Source organism: Haliotis asinina, chromosome 2 (assembly GCF_037392515.1).
Source record: "Haliotis asinina isolate JCU_RB_2024 chromosome 2, JCU_Hal_asi_v2, whole genome shotgun sequence".
In the NCBI taxonomy this organism is placed as follows: domain Eukaryota; kingdom Metazoa; phylum Mollusca; class Gastropoda; order Lepetellida; family Haliotidae; genus Haliotis; species Haliotis asinina.
Window position 1 is genome coordinate 12750427 of NC_090281.1, and position 24168 is coordinate 12774594.

Genomic DNA, 24168 nt, shown 5'->3' on the forward strand with positions numbered 1-24168 from the left:
AAAACATTAGAAGAATGACCATTTATTGCACGATAATACTCATAAACGGTCATATGTGAAGCCTAACAATACAACAACAACAACAAAACAAAAAAAAACGAAGAGATTTTCGGATAGAGGGGCTTCTAGAATCGGTATTGGACCTGCGGCTCCTGAACACTTCTTACTTATTTGACACATTTGGGGTTCGCTATGCGTTATCTGGTGAATGTAGTGTTCTGTAACGTTCTCGACTGAACCTCGAACATAACGTGGAAGACTACGCGCGCATACTCATGGGCAGGTAACTCTAATATCTAACAACACCGGAAATGAATTTCTAACAGGAAAATGACTGATCGCTGAGTCGGATTATCTGAAAATAACATCCTACGCGAACTGCTACAATTTCACCGTTACCGTCCACGATGGCTGAAGGAGGCAGTGCTAGTATTACAGACGTGTCAGTGACAGAAACGATTACTCCGGAGTCACCGGTAAGGGTATTTCTCTCTCACGAACATCAAAATTTAGCCTGGACGACGCCCGTTGAAATCGTGGTCCACTGTACTGGCAGTGATGTGATTCATGTCTTTCATTACAACACAGTGATCTATTAAATGTCGCATGGTTGTTTGACATCGACAGACTAAGATGACACATACTTGTCCTATACGTGCTGACTGACTCACCCGTCATACCCCTTTTGTAATTTGGTTAATCTGAAATTGTGACTTAGTTTGTCATAAAAGTTTATATTTTGATAGCAAGTCAACACCATTCTTAAATCAACGGTACAGATTTTTTAAACTATTTTTTCCAAGGTTTGTTGATACATCAGCATTGCAACAAACTTTTCCTGATTAAATTCTGTCCACCCGTTCTTGATCAACAAGCTGATCAATCATCAAGTCAACTATTGTCAACTATGCGAAATGTCCACACTTCCATTTTTGTAAAAAAAAACGTCACACCTTTTTATTTCAAATAACAAACTATTTTATGTAAATGCTGTTGAACCACAAATATATTAATAGTCTTTTCTATCAGCACAGTGCTTTACAGAGGAAAAATGTTTCATCTGGAAGTATACGTCTTCTTTGAACATCCTAGAACTTCGAATCAACATATGTTTCAGGTCTGCAGACCTATAAGAAGAAAGAAACAGTTCATAAAACATCACGACTGATGTACAATGTCAATGGCAAAATCAATATCTTAACACTAAATTATTGACACAGATTCAAGTTAGAGAGTCAAGATTATGAACTGCTACTGTTGTTTTGCATCAATTAAGATGAACTTAAGATTGTAACCACTGGTAACATGTTTTCATATATTCTAATCTTGAACCTGTATCACAAGTGTTGAAGATTCAATTTAAACAGTGCTTTAAGAGACAGTGTTGAAGATACCATGTTTCAAACCTGAAGCAAATCTGATGCTGAATTATATCAGTGAAAATAATGAAATGGGAGTTTGTATACATGGTTCATAAAACAGAACAAATCTGAACATAGGTTAATATGAAAGCAATATTCTTATTTAAAGTTTGAAAAAGAATATGAGACCTACACCTTTAACCATTCCATTGTTCACTTTAAACCTGAGTCAGTGAGTATGTGGTGATGCTGTAATGTGCAAAAAATACTTACTCTCTACTCAAATCTACATCATGTATTTATGTAATTGCTATGACATCCACAAATAAATAAGGCTGAATTCTGCTTGAATTAAAAGATCAATAAAATGTTGTCAGTTTTCAAATATTAACCACAATTTCTTGTTCTATAGCTGTCACTTCTGGATACAGACAGAAAATACATATAAATCTGGTTTATCATTGCTTAACTACCACAAAATGTTTTTACTGAAAATAACATACAAATTTTACAAGGAATTTGAAACATAAATAATGCTTTCCTACCTGTTTAATTATCAAAGTACACACATTTGAACACTTTAAAATATATTAAGCATGTTAAATAAAATTACTCAATGAATGAGTTAATGACACAATCATTGTTAGCTGGATTCACACATGGAGGTGTCTGTCCCTGGCAATACATCCCTCCCTCACACAAATCTATCTGAAATGTGCATCCATGGTTACATTAAGTTAGAATTTGTTTTGTAATGGAGAGGATTGATGTGTGCTTATGATAAAAATGATCTATAGAGTGCCATCGATTGATAAAACAAATTTCAATGTACAGCAATATTTTAAAGTGTTGAAAAGCTATGAAAGAACAGAGCAAACCAACCTTTTTCGCCAATGGCGCCAATGCGGGAATATCTTCTGAAGGGACCAGTCGTTGTTTGTCACTCAAATACATCGTGGAAAAAGTCAGAACGCGTAAAACAAGGACCCCTCCCACGACCAAAAATGGACCAGGTTTTCATGAGTACTACAGAGTTACGCCCCTTGGCAACTCATTTAATGTTAAAGACGTAGTCTATCAGGCAGGCGTCCGTTTATGTGTAATTCATAGAACATATATTCATGGTCACGCATCCTGACTGTTGAATAAATGTATTTTATGAAACCAACCAAGTTTATGAAAAGGCAAATCTATCCATTCCATATGACATCGTAGGTATTAGGGCAGACAATTAAATCTATGTTTTGTGTGTCTTGACTATGCATCAGATATATATGTCACTGTCAGTTGAGTACCTCCTCAGTACTCAATATAGCTTGAGCTGAACATCTTTTATACCTGTAAAGGTAATGTGTTGTCAGAGAAATTTTTTTTGGATGTGACACTATTTAGTGTCAACTCAAGCTATTGAATTTGCAAGGTGGGATGTGTCACACCGACATTGCCAATATTCAGTTGATAGCTTCTGTTTAAGATAAAGATGTCTTTAATAAGTAAATAGCATAATTGTGTAGTGCATTGATATATTGTATTGACAACTGTTTCAATGGGAGGCAACAGTATATGTTCATGAGTGCATGAAAATCTTTAGCAGGATGATATGTTTTATTTGCGATTACACTTTCTCAGTACACTTACCAGACAGAGGTATCATCAAGACAACCAGATGTCACATTTTTGTAAGTGAGTCAGTTTGGTTTTATGCCTCTTTTAGCAATATACCAGCAATATCACAGCAGGGGAAACCAGAAATGGACTTCACACATTGTACCCTTGAGGGCCGTCGAAAATGGGTCTTCAGCATGGCAAGCAAACACTTTAACCAATAACCTGATACCCCACCGCCCCAATATTCTTGTGGGAGCTTCAGCGGATGAGTCAATTATTGTTAACTGATATCTGTTTTACATTTTTTATGTGAAGGCAAAAAGTCCCAGATGAGACTGAACCCCGGAATGCATGGGAATCTATACTTCTCTGAGAAAGTGTAATCCCAAATATACCATGTTAAATGTGACAAATTTCTAACAAAAACCAATTCCTCCCCTCATCATGATTAACATTATGCAAAAATCAGCTGTCATGCTGCTCACGTCTGTTAAGACTATTGTGAGGTTCTGCATTGACATGATGTTGTTCCATCCATTAGTAAATAGTATATGTAATATCCGTGCAGTTCAGGACGTACTAGTAGTACTACTGGGTTCTATCTGATAAGGAATGTTTTGTTTTTCACTCTTGCTGATTACTGTAATCAGTTTGGGCAAAAAAATAACAATAATGAGTCTGCATCTCTATATTTCCATGACCACTTAAGCATGTAAATGTGATTAGCCAGTGATCTAAGTTCTTTTGCTCTTAACTGAGATGCTTCCTTTGGTTTGACTGTAATCTCTGATCATTGGTTCGATAGTTTGTTAGCTCAATGTTCTAAGTTTGTTGTATCCCTTTTGTGTGGACCGATGCTCGTGCTGTCGATCACTATATTGTCTGGACAAGACTTGACTCCCTAAGACTGACTGACTGACTGACTCTTTGTTTATCAGCCATACTGACACCTTGATGTATACAATAAACAAAAAGCATGGGAACACTCTAATATTTAATAGTCATATATAAAACTTAAACATAGTGGGATCGTTTACACTCTAAGGTACGAGGTATATCCCTGTTTGACTATCAACTTTTAGGGTGTTCCCATACTTTTTGTTTGTTGTATGTATTGTCTATATATTGCCTATATTACTGTTTGACATGTTCAGAGTAGGCTACATTGAACTCAACTCTGTGTGTCTCAATCTTTCAGCCAAGTCCAACGCTGAGATTAAAACTGAGGAAGCCAAAACCAGACAAGAAAGTAAAATGGACTTCAGAAACTGTTGACAATGAGGACATGGGCAAGAAGAAGTCCAAATGTAATTATGGGATCATTATGTCATTGCACATCGCGAGTTTAGCTTTACGCTGCACTCAGCAGTATTCTAGCTATATGGTGATACACTCTGACCCCTTGGGGATACAGTACAAAGTGTTCTAGTGTATGGAATTGGTGACATGCATGCTGAGACTTCTGTACATCATGTTTGTCATGCTATGAATTTTGATAAGTTGATTGTATATGTGTCTAGGCAGATAAGTGCTGATAGTGTGTCATCCTGATCATGTGAATGTTTGCTCATACTGTAAATCACTAGGCTCTGGGTTGGGTATTATACTGTTGCCAGATAGTACATTGATTCTTGTGACACGACTACAGTCATTGCAAATGACTAAATAGCAAATGATGGATGTAACATTGAATTCTATATGTGACTAAGACCACTTATGTTGGTAGTTAGGTAGGGTTGTTGTTGGTGTTTAACATCACACACACCAATATTCCAGCCATTTGGTTTGATAGGGGTGGGAGATGATAGGTAGGGTGGTTAAGACAGATATGATCCCAGTAATAGATATGCTGTTGTCATTGAAAGGATGATGGTACTATTGGTACTCAGTTATAGTATGTTGTTACTTGCACAAGTGTAACCCAATATTATTAGTCGACACTTGCACCAGGTGCAGGCCAATTTTTGAGTGGTTAATCCTCTGAATAAAACATCTGAATAATTCAGTAGCACATTTGTTTCATTACATATCGCAATGAAAGCAGTGCAGCTGGAATTTGGTAGGTGCAACTTGATTTTCATCTCAGGTTGCACCTGGTTTATGTAGGTGAACATTTCCTAAATTGAGCCCTGGTAGTGATTATGATCAACAACATCAATAACAATGATGCATATTTACTCTTCACCAGTTTCCTCACACTTGGACATGGTTTGTTTATCATGATCGTGATTTGAAGATTGAAGGATGGGTATGACTATACGTTAGAACAATTTTTTGTTTGTTGATTTATATTCATAATTGTCATGCTTACTCCCTTTGTTATTTGTGACCTGGTGGGCAGTGTACAGTTGTCTCCCTTATCCATACCACTTGCACAAAGCGGTCTTAGCGCTACGACTATCTTAAGCCTGTGTTGGAGAATGGCAGTTACAATCATTTGTGCAAGTGGGCCCAGGATTGTATGGTCATGGGTGTATTTTCGTCACTTCAGAAAGATTAATTCTTTGCCCTTACAGTGTTGTTGTTATTCTATAACTAGTGTTACTGTCAACAACTGTACTTTATTTTGTTTCATTATTTTGATAAATAACACTTTTAGACACATTTTTGTTCTGCATTCAGAAATGACCCAAGAAGGTCTTCAGCAACCCATGCTTTTTGTAAGAGGCGACTAATAAGATTGGGTGGTCAGGCTCGCTGACTTGGTTGTTACATGTCATTGTATCCCAGTTGCATAGATTGACACTCATGCTGTTATTACTGGATTATCTCATCAAGATTTGACTATTTACAGAATTCCACCATATAGCTGGAATATTGCTGAGTGCAGCGTTAAACAACCAACCAACCAACGGTCAGAAATTCATTGTCCAGGAACAAGCAGTCACATTAACAAGTGACCCTCTCATGTAGTCTTTTAAACATGCAATGGGGGACATGTCTCAGCAGGGCTCCAGCTAAGGGCCATTTCTACGTATGTACGGATAAAAAGTATGCACGATATGGTAGGAAAAAAACGTAGCAGATATGCACCACATCAATGGTGTACAGTCTTAGAATCATTTACAGACGTATTATGTGAAAAGTATTGCTTTATTGTTAATTGACCTGTTTATAGAAGAGTAGCAATGTTGTGGTGCATATATGAAACGAAGCACGCGATTACTTACATACTATTAAATTCCATTCAGTACTCTAACTTTTCCCAGTACTCTTATATTGAAAAAATATGGCGTACATACTCTTCGTGTTGAAAAATTATCTGGAGCCCTGTCTCAGTTAGAATCATATTTTCCATGTATCCATTCCACACATTTGTGTGTACTGGATGCACATTTTAGCATCGCGTAAAAGGAAACCTTGTTTGGTTTCTTTTTACGTTGATCAAGGGTCCATGATTCAGTGGTATTTTTTCATAACGGGTTAACAAACCCATTAACCCTATTCAAATGATGTTTAGTCTCATGTGTTGTGATTTTTACACCAGGTTGTTGTGTCTATGAAAAGCCGAGATCGTTTGGAGAATCATCATCAGAGGATGAAGGTGATGATGGGTGTTCGCAGCATTGTCGAGGTCATAAAAAGAAGTGCTACCAGGCTCATGGTCCAGGTGATCACCATGATGACGGGGCTGGTATGTATGAAGAGATGTTTAATTAAGTCTCACTTCCTGCACGTAATCATATAATACAAATATTTTGGTGTAGATTAAAAGTACAGACACCACCTATGAGGTTATGGCCGACTACTAAAACTAATAAAACATTATAAACATACAGTATGTACAAATATACGAACAGATACATCTTAAGTTAACTGAACAAGCACAGATGTGCATACGTAAATACAACAAAACATGGCCGCCACAAACATGCAGACTAGCATATGTACACACAAGATAGGGATACTAATATTTTTATGACTCATACTTTATCTGTGTGTAAACATCTCACCCTCTCTCTCTGTGTATGGAACTATGGGATATCATCTAGTGAGAGGGCAAATTGGTTGAAGTTTCCTGATTGATCATTGTACTCCAGTGGCATGACATTCTGTTAACAGTCACTCAGTTATTTACAGACTGTTGCAACATATCTGGAATAGTATCGCTTGTCACTGAGGACAAAGTCAGTCAGTCAAATTTTGGTTGGTTTTAAAAGCTTTCCAAATCACGCCGAAGACCCAAGCTTGATTCCCCACATGGGTACAATGTGTGAAGCCCATTTCTGGTGTTCCCTGTTCAGGAATATTGCTAAAAATGGCGTAAAACCATACTCTCTTGCCCACTCTTAAGGGCATCTCTTTTGACAAGCATGGGTTGTTAAATATCAATGCAAACCCTGCCCACTGACTTACCCCACTCCTGTTTGAGATTACGACCCATCTCAGAGACATTCTGCATGTATATCTGTGTATATATCCTTCATGACATGCAGCAGGCAAGGGAAAAACAAGCAACATTTTTAAATGTGTATTAGTAAGAGGTGACTGGGGATATTGAGCCATTGACCATTCCTCTGCTGGTAGGGTTTTATCCGTTTTGACCACAGAGGTAGCCCCAGTGCAGGAATATATGCTGCTGTTTTCTATGTTGGTGCGGACTACCAGCATCTGAGTAGGGCCCCTTTGCACACAGTTGTTGTAGCGATAAGTTGATTGTAACTCCCATTCTAAATTATAGACTTATCATAGGTCTGTGATCACTTTGTGAAACGTGGCCAGATTCAGAAAAATCCTGCATCTACTACCGTATGTTACTTTACATTAGCCAGTCTCACAGATAAGCAGCCCTACTTGACCCTTGAATTCAGTATCAAACTTGTATGTTCAACAGATATTAAAACTGACACCCCCAACCTTCACTCATGTATTTGTCATGATCAGTGGTGTTATGGAAATAGCTATATTGAATTTTGCAAGTTTTTCCTCCAATATTTATAACCACAGTCTGCGTTATTCACAACAATCACTATCATATTGCATATGCCATGACTTGAAATAAAATGTAGTTGACAGAAAAAGGATATGTTTACATATTTTGTCATCTTACCCCCTGAGTAATAGAATGTTTCACGAAACTTATCAAAGCATATCCTGTAAATAATCTTACCCCTTCAACAGACTGCTCTGTTTCTGGTCTTCAAAATATGGCTTATCTATGATAATATACTGTATATGAGCTGACTGTGTGTGGATTGTCATCTGATGTATGAATACATTCTGTATTACTAACATTGTTTTTTTGTACCCCAGGTCCAAGCGCAGGTGGGGAGTCAAGCGGGGGAAGCGGAATGGCTGTCTCCAGTTAATGCTGTGTGCTGTATATAGGCTGTTAAGTTTTGTACATATATTGTAAATCTGTATATTTTGATCGTTGACTAGAAAGCAAAACTGTCCCCAAGCTGAATGTTTTTTGAGTTAAGACATAGCCCTGCAATGACCATGACGATACAGAAATTCATTATACAAGGAGATGGCCAAGTCATGTGAGACACCACGATTATCTTCGCAGAGTTGTATCCCCTTGCTTGGACAGAATCCTGCAGTTGTTTGAATCTCGGTTCACCAAGATGATGTTTCTATATTTGACAGTACTATACTGATGTTCATGAGTCCAGGACCTACTTCCAATTTCACTTCAAGATGACATGCCATGATATGATTTATTAGTGTTTCATTGCAGAGATTCTACCAAGGTTTGATGGTATCAGTGTCAGATTTTGCACTATATTCCACCCACAAATTCTTGCCTCTATAAAATTGGATGCGTTGAAAGTGATTTAGTAATATTTATGTAGCTATTCTACAGAAATCTATATTCCATTTGTTCTGGAAATGCTGTTATATGCACTCCGTTTGGAATGATTTGAAAAATTGGCTTCTATGATAAACTCAGATAAATATTAATATATCAAAAGAAATTGTTTTCCTTGGCTGCACCATAAGAAATAATAACAAAATTAACATCATCACCTTAATTACAAAACATGATGTATTCACCAGTAGATCGCAAAAGAATGTGCCAGAATTCAAAGTGAGTGAAGTGAGTCCGGTTGACAAACACAACTGCTTTTACAAAATCCAAGATCAACCTGTATTGTGCATCATATCATGAACAAGAACTTACAGGGAACTCATGAGTTATTCCCCTTGTTTACTGAATGCCATACCAGGCTATCCTTAAGACTAATGAATGAATTTATTGCAGTAGAAGAGTCACAGGCCCATTATACAGTGCAATGTACAACACAATACAAACACTGATGGAGTGCTGCACAGTTGGCAGGTGATATAGTAATTATCATGGACATGTTGGTGACAGAAATAGTCTACGATTCTTCATTGTAAGAAATATATGCTTCCCTAAACATTCAATGATACGTGCATTGGCTGATGTTAAAAGTAGATACAGCTTATGTCCTGCTGGATATTTCCAATGATATCTTGGTAATAATGATTGCCTTTGTTCGTCATAATATGTAAATGTAGAACTAATAATATCACTTCTGATAATGGACTTATGATCTTCATCATTTGTATTCTGTGATCTTTTCTGTAGTATGATCTTTGTTTTTTGCAGCCACAAAAAGCTGCAATATTGCTGATGGAGTATAAAACAGCATTTGCTATTATTTTTCAGACAATGATATTAGCATGCTAAATGAGGGTTGATGGTTGCTAAAATAAGTCATTGTTGGCTGCTGTTAGGAAAGTAGTGCATAAACACATGGTTAGATTACCTGCCTTCCAGTGTTACCTTGGGGATACTAATCTGTGTATTTTGTTTGAATGACTGTTTCTTGTTTCTGTTTGAATTTTGAAGACTTACTAAAGATTTGAATTTTGCCCTCATAAGATCTAGTAACATGTTTTCTGTCATACAGATGAAATATTGCTACATGCAGGATAAAACAATTGACAAGATCTATCAGTGCATAATCAGTATTTTGTAGTTTTCCTGTTTCCATATTTCCAAACGAAATTCAATATGGCAGAGATACTGCTTATGTGATGTTACATTCTAGCTATTTCACTCTCATAAAATTTGTAAAGTTCATGGCCAGGTTTCAGGTAGAAACTGAATTTGAGGCCGGAGTTGACACAAATCGTGTGTCACTAATAAAGTTGTCTGTTAGTGAGTGAGTTTACTTTTTACGCTGCTTTTAGCAATATTCCAGCAACATCATGGTGGGGAACACCAGAAATGGACTTTACACATTGTATCCTAGTGGGGAATCGAACCTGGGTCTAATGCCTGATGAGTAAACACTTATCCATGAGGCCCTGAATGTTTATCCCGCTGCTCTAAGAATGCTCTTTTAGAAATATGACCAGTCCTTTGCTGACTGGGTGTTTGTGTTGCATTTTATGTTGAATCAAATTGCATTGTCATATATGTTCATAAGTCATTATATTTTACCACTTCTTGAAGTCCCACTCATATCATATCAGATTATATTCACCATGCAGTTTGCTTTGTTCCACATGTAGCAGGTTAGGGTGCAATTTCACTATTTACAAGCTGGTCTGGTGATGTCAGGTGTGTAGCAAGCCAATTTTTTTTTTCATGTAAGCCCAATAGGTTGCAAAGTTTTCTATTAGATTGTGTTGAGGACTTGCACATACCTTTACAGCAACAGTCATGTAAGTTTGGGCATTCTTTTACAATGGTAGTTACACCCCTGTGTGCAGTAACAGGATGCACCTAGTGCAAGTAACTAAACTCTCCAGCATCTTATAGCTGTCATCGCAAGTTTTAACTGGGAAGTAAATGACTGGAAGGTGAAGGTTTCTCATTACCTGACTTGTTACAGCATGAACATGTGTGTTTTCATGAACCAATTATGTAGCAGTAGTCACTGGGCTTTATGAATAGAGATGATGTGAAACTGAAACAGAATCATTTGTCATCATGGAATCTGATACTGTTGAATGTGAGTGATGATACTGAATCTAGTTATGAAAATTGCTAAACAAGACTTTGTATTTATGTTACTTTCTACAACCAGTGGCATTATTTCATTTGTAACCAAAAGTTTGATGGTGCAGCAAAACATATAAACCATTTATAATGTAGGTGTTTAATTTGAATTACTTACAGTATTGAAAGAAAATGATCTGAAAGTATAAATTTCAAATACTAAAGTAAAATATGTTTGTGTTTGTTATTTGTTTATCTCTGAAAAAAGACATACTGTATCAAGACAGCACGTTTGAAATTATGGCCCGCTTTCTGTTTTTGGCATAAACACATTTGTATTTAATGCAAGACATGATCAGTTATCGTCCTGTAAGAGACAGACAGACATGTTATTCCACTGGCCCAAAATATATATTCATAGATGTATATTTTGCATGAAGTTACATGCATTTTACAGAAATAATCAGATTTTTTTAAAAATTTCCCAACGTTATATATATCATCATGTAACTTTTAAACTTTGTGTTTCAATTATGTCTGAAAGGGTACATTATTTCTTATATATATTACTATGGGTGGCAAATTTTGTGTTTTGGAAACATGTTTTGGTTGTGTGAGATTAGTCATTAGAACTGTTAGTTGCTGCAGTTGGGGTTTGTTTGCATAATGAAGTGATACTTTGTGTGTCTTTAAGTGCTTTGTTTGCCAGATTAACCCTTCATTGTTGTTTGTATAGCAGTGTCTTAACTAAGAGCTAAAAGCTTCCAGAGCATCTGGAAAAGATGTGGATTGTACATGTTTCCACTTGTGTGACAAACATCTGTATAACTGCATGGAGAGGACACTTTGCATATTCATCACTAAATCTGACAACATACAATGAAAGTTGGTGTATGAAAGCGCTAGTAAGTATTGCTGTCACGCTTGTCTGTAAAGAAGAATATTGTTCTGTGATCAGAGGTTTGAATCAGTATTTGGACAATAATTTTTTTAAATATAAATTTTTCCCACACTTTGTATATTCTATTTAGTAGTGTACTGGAATAATTTTCTAAAATGTTTTAATCATAACATAAATTTAGAGTCTAGATTTTTATTTTTAAGAAACAGTTGTCCTATTAGTGAAACGAACCCCTGTGTTTCTATGAGATAACTGATAACTGATTCACTGAGATAGCAAAAAAAAAAAAATAATAATACATCAACATTGTTTGACACAGCTGAAAACTTGACGGCAATGTTTTCAGTGGATAAACATTTATTTGCCTGAAACTGTGTGCATGGTGAATATGTATTTACATATCAATAACTGTATTTTTGGAAAGACTGCTTATTGTATGCTTTGTTGTCATTCTGTACATGATTCATGATACATGGAGTTAGTGTTTTTTCTTCAATGCTGTTATTGATACCTGGTGTCAGATAATGGGCCAAATAGATAAAATATGGTGATAGAAGATAGGCATGATGAGAGATCTGGGATGTTAGATTCAGTCACATGGTTACTGAAGTTTGAACCCTTGATACATCATGAGCTTATTTAATATTTTATTACTGTCTCAATTGTATTTTTAGGAATGTCATTATGTTGTGGTGGAGGTCATTTTAATGTATGCTATAAAATGCAAATAAGCTCATGATGTATCAAGGGTTCAAACCCAGATATTTCATCACTGCTACACTAACTTTCATCAGACGACAGGAGTCAGACGATCATAAATCGTCTTCGGGTAGCTATTTCAAACCCGACGGCAACGTGTTGCAGACGTCAACCATTGGGCGCTCTCGTTCAAAGAGAACAGTCGTCCTTGGTAATGTGTGTTGTTACAAAGTGTCTGTTGACCAGTCTGATTCGGCATTTGAGCACGGATAAGACGATTCAGTTGCTGTTGATCTTGGACGCCATGAACGGGATCAGCCTTTGTGTCATGTTTTACAAACAAATTTGTTCTTGAATAGGAAATTTGTCAGCTTCACTTTTCTTTGTTTTCAAGCTTGATATTAACATTTATATTTCATGAGCCCCCACACTCTCTAAGAAATATAATAAATCAGTGAAAAATTCTTTCACCGAGCTGGTAAACGCGCGTCACGACGTCATGTCCACGAAAAATTGAAGATCTAGGTTAGAACTGATCTCTTGCTTGTCATAAGAGACGACTGACGGGATTGGGTGGTCAGGCTTGCTGGGCCTATATTTTTTAAGCTCTCTTAGCGCTAAGATAGTCGTAAGTGCCATACATTAACATGAACATACGACTATCTTAGCGCTAAGAGAGCTTCGAAAATCTAGGCCCAGACTTGGTTGACACATGCCGTATCCCAGTTGCGATGATCGATGCTCATGCTATTGATGACTGGATTGTCTGGTCCAGTTTGGATTATTTAAAGATAACCGCCTATAGTTGGAATATTAATGAGTGTGACGTAAAACATGACGTTCGAGCCATGCTATAAGATATACTTTCCCCTGCTCACCTCCCAACTTCCCATACCGTCCAACTATGCACAATTTGCAGTGAGCGAAAGAGAAAATTTAACTGAACGCAGCTTTTAACAATCATTTCATTTACATCACAGTGTTTCGTCTTGTGAGTCCGGAAAGCATAAATGTATTTAACGTGAAGACCATTGTAGACACGAAAACGAGAACAAATATGGTGCTGACAGCCTTAAATATACATGCCAAAAACATATGCTTCCACCTCACGATCACAGGTTTCCGGCACGAGCTAGAGCCGCAGGTGCAGTTTGTTGGTTAGTTATGTACCGAAACCAGTGTTGAAGTCAGAAATGAACTGAGAAATTGTGCACACACGTAAAAGTTAGACCAACATATTGTAAACTTAGTAAGTCTGAAATAGTTGCCATGATGCTGCAAACTTTAGATTTGAAACAAAACTACGACATCGGTTTCAAATATAGTGGAAGCTGTCAAAACCGGCATCTGTCCAATCCAGCAAGTTGTTAACACCGGTATAAAATCTCAGCCCCATCCATGGCTTGTACATTTACCATCAGATCTTCAATCCATCATTTTGTCTAAACCGGAATATTTCTTCAGTCCCAATGAGTGCCGGTTTAAACAGCTTCCACTGTACATTACCACCGAATAGCGAGTGCGTTGGGCCGCACTCAGCAATATTCCAGCTATATGACACGTCTGAAAATAATCGAATCTGCATCAGACAATTCGGTGATCAACGGCATGAGCATCGAACCACGCAACTGGGATACGATGACATGTGTCAACCAAGTCAGTGAGCCTAACCCCCAGATCCCGTTAGTCGCCACTTACAAGCATGGGTTACTGAAGATCAGTTCAATCCCAGGTCGTAACGGGTATTACCACCGAATAAATATCTTGTTCAAGGATATTGTTAATAGTAATTTATACAGGATACTCCACTGCGTCATGTCAAAGCATGCCATGAGAAACAAACAGGTCTGCAGTTTCAGTTTTAACTTCCTAAAGAGTCATTTACCTAGAAAACACAAGGACATTGCCAGGATGTATTTATATAATAGAGAGAAATCGGACAGCCATCACTGCGACAAACTGTGTGACTATGAAGAAGATAATCCGCAAGATACAAGCTAGATTCAGTTATAGACCAGGGTAAGTGAATGTTACCGTTGATTATTTATGCACTGGGACATGCAACCAACATTTGACATCAAACCTGTTAACATTGGCACACCAAGTCTTTGAAGGGCATTTAGAAGTGAAATACATAAGAATGAAGATTTTTATGGATATCAACTTCTTTATATGAGAACACAACGTTTCTGAGTTAAAGCTTACTCCTTCATCCACCTGATGAAGGAGTAAGCATTAATCCTTCATCCACCTGATGAAGGAGTAAGCATTAACTCCGAAACGTTGTGTTCTCATATAAAGAAGTTGATATCCATAAAAATCTTCATTCTTATTGGCACACCAGTGTGTCAATGTGTATATTTACACATGGATATTTTCCATTTCTTCACAGTACGATTAGATTGGAACGATACATTCTCTCCCAGGCAAGACATTCCCTATAGCGACATTACATATTTGTTAGTGAGTGAGTTTAGTTTTACGCCGCTATTAGGAATGTTCCAGCAATATCATGGTGGCGGACATCAGAAACTGGTCTCGAACATTATACCCAATTGTTAATCGAACCCGGGTCTTCGGCGTGACGAGCGAACGCTTTAACCGCTAGGCTACCTTACAGCCCCTGCCTTTAGAAGCCGACCTTTCTATATTTGGGTAGAGTAAGGCTGCTTTGCCATAAATCGTTGACGGTATTGATGTTTGAGAGAATATTCAGAGAATACGAAATTTAACGTCCCTACATAGAATGGTTTTGTTGTGGTTGTATGTAGTGATGTTAAGTTCGGTTAAGTACGGTGAACTATTGGTAAAACTTGTAATACTCTTAACGTCCTGGTCGTTCTTTACTGTACAATGTAACGCTGGAATGGAACTGGCCATAGGGGCGTCGAGGGGTTTCCTGAATATACCAGCGCGAAGAGTCGACTAACGTGATCGGGTGTCAGGCTCGGATGACACGTCACGTGTGTGTAAAACTAAACTACCTCACTCACTTTGAGAATGCTGTGATTCCTAGAGAAAGGTCTTGAAAATGGGTAAGAAAATATGTTGCACGAAGAACAGTACTTTCCTCCAGTCAAATAATATACCCTTGGAAACGAATAACGGACCACATGAAAATAAACACGTTCTTTTATTTATTTCCAGAATTTCACCCACAGTGCAATACATGCCTTGTCAAGAAGAAACCTGGATAAAAATAAAAGAACACTTGTACTTTCATGTGTCCCATTATTCGTGTCCGTGAGTATATGTTTATCAGACACAGTAAAAGTTTATACAGGCAGTTGTCGACCCAGGTCTAAGATATGAGTCGGCTAGTAGTCTTGGTTATTTGTTAGAGATCCGTGTGTTCTTGATCGTGTCTCTGTCATTCTTTGTGTTAAAGTGTCATTTACAAGCGACCAAGTTAACATTGTAACCCAGAAGGTTCAAATGTTAAATTGCATCGTTCCCTCCATAAGAACTCTCGCAGATAAGTGAGTGAATGAGTTGTATTTTGCGCCGCTCTAGCAATATTCTAGCAATATGAGTTAATTCTTTGAGTTAATTCAGTATGTATAACATTTGTTGTCATTCAGGTACCCCTACTGAAATGAAATGTGATATATGGTAAGTTAGGTGTTTGAAAGTTTGAATGAAAGGCACTACAATATATGTTATGGTGCAAATAAACCTAGTATACTGGTTCTCAGGTATTTATCAACCCATGCTTGCCATAAAAGGCGACAATGCTTGTCATAACGGGATCGGGTGGTCAGGCATGACCTTGAAAATTAAGAGAACGTCACCAAAATCGACTGGGCCCAGCACCTTCCCAGATAAAGCTTGGAGTTGAATATGAAGAAAATTCAGTGAACGGTTCTTGAGATATCTCGCTGACAAGTTTAACATGCAGCTTATCAGGTTGAAGTCGCCATGACCTTGACAAAATCGACTGGGCCCAGCACCTTCCCTAGATAAAGCTTGGTGCTGAATATGAAGAAATGGTTCTTGATATAACTTGCTGATAAGGGTAAAACGTTAAAGTCCGTTGTGACCTTGAAATAAAGGCCAAACCTGACTGGGATCTGTCTTTTACTTTGATGAACCTAGATGCCAAATATGAAAAGAATCTAGCCAAATGTTCATAAGATATTCCAGTTCGTAGGTATGTATGGACTTACTTACGGAACCAAATACTGTATCTCCCACTTTGCGCTAAACCCACGGCGGGGGGTAAAAAAAGATCATCGTAGATCATCTGTATACCCTGGATATGTATTCTTCATTTGGGGAACTTAATTTTTTCAGTAACAATTAAAAATATTTAGGAGATATATCGGTGTCAGTCAACGTTGATATGATAATATTGAATGTTTTGGGAGTGCATCACCATTTGCACTTCCATACCATGGTTATTTGAATGTAGTCGCTTTTGAAAGATGACTGGTGTATGGCATGTAATTTGCATGTACAATGTATACGATTTTCATTTTAAAACAAATGACTAGAAACAAACACTAACAAATGTGTGATGCAAGATGAGTGTCAAAATTAATGTTCTAAGTGATTTCTCGACCTCCTTGAAAAAAACGTCAAAATTAAGAATGGAACCCCGTGCATGTATATGTGGCTACTGCGTTGTGCACGTGCATATCATGCGAAGTGTTTTGGGGTGGTGATAGAGGGAAATGGTGGTGCGTTCGTAAGATGCCTGTCCCTGAAACGTTTGTTAACGTTTACACGTCCTATCCACATTTAAAGTTCAGGTTCCCCTACTTTTTTTTAAGAGTATATTATGGAGGATGGATTTAATATGTCAGTCTGAAATCCTGTGAAAAACAGTTGGACAACTAGAGTGAAGGTTTATGATGTTGGAGGAGGTTGGCAACTATTGTGTGACAAAATCTGTGAACAGACACACATGTGACAGTTTAGTACTCTATTACAGTGATTCTTCATCCAATCACGTCATGTTAAAAAATGTTATGATACACAATATTGTAGAATTGCGCTTCACTGTAACTGAAAACATTTATAACATTCAACTTAAAAAATTAATTTAAGGAATATATTTCATTCCCTCGTATTCATGACTATAGCGATGTTTTCATATGTTTCAGTCACAGTCTCCCTGTAATTTAAAAAGAGCTGCTGAACAGATCAAGATTCTAATATTTGTAGTTTTAAAGGAAAGTTTTGACCACAAAGTATAATAAATAAAGCGGCATTTATATGTAATGAGATTTAGATGTAGATTTCTGTAATAATGAAGAAAAGCTTCCAAACAAAGGATGCAATGCCAAACCTTTACCCTATTAGCCATCATAAAATCATATCTATTTTGGTGAACAAACTTTAAATGTTCATTTAAGTAAACTTTGTCAATAACACAAGCTACCTGAGTAATGTTTCAACATACGTTTTTGTTCTGTTTCCTGTACAAAGTCTGCAATGTACACAGTTCAACAAAGATGATTATGATGGTCTCTGTTGAGGAAACTTAATAAGACTTATGAGAATATAGAGAAACTGGAGATTTGGGTTATATATGGTCTCCCATGGTCATCAAAAATGGCAAATTGTTGAGATTGTTGGACAGGCTCTCAGACTTTATTGACATGTCCTTGTATCCCAGTTGTGCAGACTGATGCGCATACCATTGATCACTGGGTTGTCTGGTCCAGACTGTTATTTACAGACTGCTGTCGTGTTGGTGTGATATTGCTGAGTGTAGCATTAAACAACAAACACAAATGAGGCAGGCACTTACAGTCTCTTGAAAACACAGTAAGTTTCTATTTTGAATATGACAGTACTACTACACCTTGTTCAGTGTGACCTGAGCCATTCTGCATATGCATGAATCAGTAGATCAGCTGGCACAAACGGCAGCTCAAGTTAAGTTCATTAAATAGGGGAGAAAAGACTGTTAAGCGGTGACCTTGTCTCAGCTGTTTGGACATGCTGACAATCCACTGACAAAGGCCCAGCCCTTCACAATAATAAACCCAACCAGTTGTGATCAGGTCAAGTTGAACAAGCTGTACTGGGACATGAAAAAATCTCCACAGCCAGTCACCATGACCCAACTCTACAGACCAGGCATAAAGGTCACCAGTGACTTCAAGCACTTTTTACAAATAACAAAATACATTTTATCTGACATATTTATTTTAGCAGGGCTCCTGTGAGAATGAGGAATAATCACAAATAAATACATGCTTAAAATACTGCTGCAGCTAGACAGATGAAAAGCATGGAAACAATATCACAGAATATGTCAATCAATTTGATAGTATTGACTACATGGCTGGTATCACTGGCAAATTCAGGTCAATCGTGGGACCAAGCTGAGTCAATCATTAACCCATGTCAGGGTAATCATTGGCCCAAGTCAGGGTCAATGATTCACACCTAGATTAAAATTATTTCTTTCCTTTATGACGTGAAACTCAACATAATCAGTGCCCAGAGATGAAAATGAGTCAAACTTGGCCTCCAATATTGGAATACAATTAAAAGATTTGCATATTAATTAACTGTCTTTGGGACAATTTGTTTAAACAATACGCCATGACAAGGTAGGTTGAAGTGAAGTGAAGAAAACAACACTGGAAACAGGTTTTCAAAACAATGACAAATTGTGCACTAAATTGTGCCTGACATCTCTTCATGTCTAGATTCTACACCAAATCAGGTTTCTCTAATCTCTCAAGTGGGATTAACTTATACATAAACAGGTTATTTTTAAATATAAAATGTTTTCTTGAATGACCACTGAGGCCCTTCTTAAGGTTAACTGTAGCCTGATAAACATATATCATACCAACCTACACTGATATTACTTGGCAATATCAAGCAATGATATTGCATCACAATGCTTTGCAAGCCATTGTGACATCAAAGGTTTCCATGACATCAGTTACATGGCATCACTAATCATTCTGCCACTGAGCTGATTAGTTGCTTATGTTATCACTGTTATCACTGGAAAGGTTGGAAGAATGATTTGGAAAGATAAAAAGAACCCAAGCCATGTGTTGTTTCATGTCAGATATATCAACAATTGTCCTAAACAAAATTATTACTCACCCATTGAAGATATCATTGTTTAATAATTTCACAATATTGTTACACATTGTGTAATAAATGGTTTTCAGTCATGACATCAAAATGCTAATACGTCTATCACAATAGTATTAGACCTTGCTTAACTTGAGGAAAGCTGAGAGTCGTCACACTCATTGAATTCTTAAGAAAGAAGTACTTTGCTTGATATTATTTTACTAATGTTGGGTGAGTAATAAATAAAATACTTAACGATGTCCCATGTAATACCATATTTATATTGGTATCTAACTCGCTTTGTGTAATAACATCACGTGATGCCATTTGTATGATGTCAAAATGGTTTACAGTTATGAGTATATGACATCACAATGCTAACGCCTCTGTCACAACAGCTCTTGCTTGTTTGATACCAAAAACATTCACCCCTTTCACAAATACGGTTTCACACGGGACATCGGTTAGTATTCTCTGTTTTTCATTATATCATATGCATTAACGTTCACATCAGCGGAACTCCACTATGTTAATTTTTCACTTTCATCAAGTTATAAGCTGAAGGCACTAATTATGTCGATAATCAGAATTTCAACTGAAGCACAAAATAATATTAAACTTGGCCACATACCACATGAGGTTGATATTCCTTAATGTGAACAAAATGCAAGAGCATACGATCAGCGTTACTCAAACAAAATTGAAACATTCTTCATTGTTGGTATGTTCTGCCATTTCAACAGCAGGCAGCTCCAAGGAGAGTGTCAGAGCTATATTAGAGGAATCACATTGTCCTGATTCTACTCTAAGACCAACCTGATTCTATAGTTTTGTTTTCAAAAACATGTAAATTCAAGAAATTCTAAAGTTTGAGAAAAGCATGGTGGTGTCATCACTTCAGAAACAATGCCATGCAGTGCTACTTCCATCGTAATAGAATGGCTACATAATACCACAAAGATTTCATAATGTGCTGTCTATGAAATCACGATCATCATAACACCATATTCAACATAACTAGTATAACTGGGTTAGAAGGTACTTGTATAATATAGCTTAACCATTCCACAAAGGTACCTGCAAGTGGAAGTCTGAAAGGAAATGTCATTGGACTGTCCTCAGACAAGTGCGCTCAAGATAATATGTTTGACTATTTAACCTTGTTGTAGGTCAGAGGGTGTGGCTAAAGGGCAACCTATACATCATTCACACTGTACCTGGCAGGTAAAAACTTATCATACTCCACTGAAAGGAGAATAATTAGTAGTATACCATATCTTTTTAACTTTGAACCTTAGAAACTATCACTTTGATTGGTCTTGAACAGACCATTTCACTGAACATCACTTAGGTATGACATCTATGTTTGAAACCTCTGACACTAAAACACAGTAGGTTAATATCCTAATCAAGTATTTGATTACAGCACTGTTGGTTACCTGCAATTTAAACTGGATAGCAACAAAAAAAAATTATTTTTCCAAAACTGTTCTAAATGACTATGATCCAGACATTTTCAACAGTTCGATAACTGTCCCTGACCAGACACCAGGACAGGAGAAATACTATCAGCTACAAAGTCGTGAATTGTGACTTAGTGAAACAAGTGAGGATATATGTTCAAGAAAACTGGTCAGTCTCAATATAATGCACATATAAATTCCTAAAATCATATCTTCACCCTAAATAGACATATCATTGTCAGCAGAGAACTCTTGTGAACAGTTATGCCTCTAGCATTGTGAACGTCCCTTGAACTGTGGTTTTCGGTAAAAGCCCTTTTAGCTTGCAAACCCTCATATGGGTTCAATCCATGAACTTACCTTTTGTAACATAAGAACATTACTCTTTTTGCCTTTTCAAGAATGTCTGAAATTCAGTGGTAAACAGTTCTGTCTATATGAGATCATTCATACTTTAACAAACTGCCTGAGACCAGCTGTTTCTGAACAACAGTGAGAATTGAAGTGATAAACTAGATATTTTGCATTAAAGCCATTCTTGATCCCATGACTTGAACGTCAAGGACACCAAGGGGGATAAAAAAAAACATTCATCAGAAGTTGAAGAGGCAAAATCATTGTGTTTACAAACTGGTAAAGGTTTGTGTCAGAGAGGCTTTATTACCAGGGGAGGTAATCTTGTAGAATAATACAACAGTATTAGCTAAATTATATTAATCCCCAACATGCCAGCTTTTCCTTCTAAGTGAGTAAGTGAGTTTAGTTTTACACTGCTTTTAGCAATGTTCAAGCAATATCACCGCAGGGGACACAAGAAAATGGGCTTCACACCTTGTACCCATGTGGGGAATCGAACCCGGGTCTTCGGCATAACTAGTGAATGCATTAACCACTAGACTATCCCGCTGCCCCTTTGCCTTCTAAAGAACTACATGTAAAAATGTTCAAACAACAGGAAAATGTGAAGTAGTGTTCTAATATCAGTTCACAGCTAACCAATGACAAACCATTTCAATTCCAAGCACTATATCTAATATTGTTTGATATCAATGGCTGAGAGACACATTCACAGTTGAGTGACATACCTGTCAGACTGCTTCACAAGCTAAGAGATAAGCATGTATGCCTATAACCATCAACTAAAATATGATAATAGTCTCAGGATATGGATATGCCTTACTGACTTCAACTGGAAACAACAAACCCTTGGTAAAACAGACAAGAACAGCTTGATGCTGAAGTAATGATTGTGATCAAATTAAAGTTACACCTAACATTAATTTTGCATTTGAAAAGCTGTACATCTCTGAAGTGAGTGAAAACAAACAAATCTTCAACCACAAATGTTTTGGACAGCAAAGACTGACAGCCACATGATTTCTTCAAGTGTGAAACAAAAGATCTTTAGGGTCCTCAGGGGGTTACTAAGGTTTAGTTTAACACGGTGTATTTTCAATCTCAATAGGTCCAGCCAGGGTCAAAATTTGAAAACCAGTGTATTCAGTATTCCGGTGACCAGAAATGAATAAAAAGATACAAAAATAGCTCATTTACTGACACTATCAACATCAGTTAAAACATACTTAAAAAAGTCCAAACAGTCTTCACATTTTGAGGAAATAACAAAAAACATTTGAAATTGCAATAAAACCTTTTTGACAGGCTTACATAAATTTTGGTATCAAAGATCCCCTAAATAGAAGCCAAGCCAAGGAAAATAGTAGTCGGGGCTCTAGGTAATGGCCATAACGATGTATATCCGGCTAAAACATATGTACAACATGGAAGGAAATAAGTTAGAAAACATAGTTAGCAGATAAGCACCACAGCAATTGTGTACAGTCTTAGAATCATTTACTGGACATGTTTGTCTGAAACAGTATTGTTTTTCTGTCTAATAACCTGTTTCCAGAAGAGTAGCAATGATGTGGTGCATGTAAGAAACATGAAACAAGATAACTGATATGCCATTAAATTCCATTCAGTACTCTAAATGTACTCTTAAATTTTCCCAGTACTCCCATGTTGAAAAAATAAGGAGTACGTACGTATTCCTGACGTTGAAAAATTATGTGGAGCCCTGAGTAGTGCTGAATGAGATCTTCCAAAGCCATACGACAGTGATCACACCTATTTGTGTCTGTTCAGCATAAGCGTTTGTAGACAGCAACAGTCTATATAATAATTATATAACCATCATGCATGCATGCACACAGATACAAGTGATCATACATCATTTACACACAACTTGGGGACTGTTCATAATTTATGTCTAGGGGTAATGATGATAATTTCTATGGAAAAACATGTACAATGTGAATGCCATCTCCCTGCCCACCCCATCCCCTAAAAGTTTTGTAAGTGACAACCCAATGCTTGTAAAGTACAAAATCAATGCCTACCCGCACCTACCCCAAACAACATCCCCGACCCTCCTTCCCATAATTTTTAAGCATATAATTTTAAACCATTTTTATGTACAAGATACCTGACCCCACCTAATACACTTGGACACAATTTTCGACCCCCTACCTTCCCAGAACAAAATGGGTGACACCTCCCCCCCCCCCTTGAAATCATCATCACCATCCCCTACATCCCAAGCCATAAATTATGAACAGTCCCTTGTGATATTAGATACAAATTGCACATTGATGCTGTACAGCGAAAGGTTTCTGTTGACATTCTAAATATACCATACCCAGGTTGTGTCTGAGAGCGAGTGGGTGAGTTCACTTTTACACAGCTTATAACAATATCCCAGCAATATAACAATGGGGACTCCAGAAATGGGCTTCACACCAAGTGTCCATGTGGGGAACTGAACCTATGTCTTTGGCATGACTTTCTGTAGAAAGAACATAAATCAGAAATCAGGAAAAGAATGCAGTTGGTGTGCCTTTGTGAAAACAAGTGTACTCTTACCTTTTGATGATTTAAATAAACTTGAAAAATCACAACAAATATCAGCCAGTTAACAGCATGCAAACCTGTGAACTTTACAGCTTGATATCCTGAACGTCATCATGCCCACAAGAATAGTTCAGCTTTATTTGTCCCCGATATCATTTGTCTATTTGACATTTCATTGTATTTTACAATAAATGAATCATAGTGAGCATCATTTTAATAATTTTAATTGTGCTGCCAGAGCATGTTGAAAGT

At 37.1% G+C, this 24168-nt stretch overlaps 1 protein-coding gene across 2 annotated transcripts; it reads left to right on the forward strand.

Annotated features, from left to right (window-relative positions):
- Positions 1-301: 301 nt before the first annotated feature.
- LOC137273256 (E3 ubiquitin-protein ligase PPP1R11-like) lies at positions 302-11120 on the forward strand. 2 transcript variants are annotated; one of them, XR_010956131.1, is made up of 5 exons: positions 302-476; positions 4168-4276; positions 6457-6603; positions 8223-10494; positions 10561-11120. XR_010956131.1 is itself a non-coding variant. In XM_067805794.1 (4 exons), the coding sequence occupies exons 1-4, from the start codon at positions 408-410 to the stop codon at positions 8276-8278; spliced, it is 381 nt and encodes a 126-aa protein (XP_067661895.1). In that variant the 5' UTR covers positions 302-407; the 3' UTR covers positions 8279-11120. The 2 variants fall into 2 exon arrangements, 1 of the variants encoding a protein (XP_067661895.1); XM_067805794.1 differs by having other exon boundaries at positions 8223-11120.
- Positions 11121-24168: the final 13048 nt, after the last annotated feature.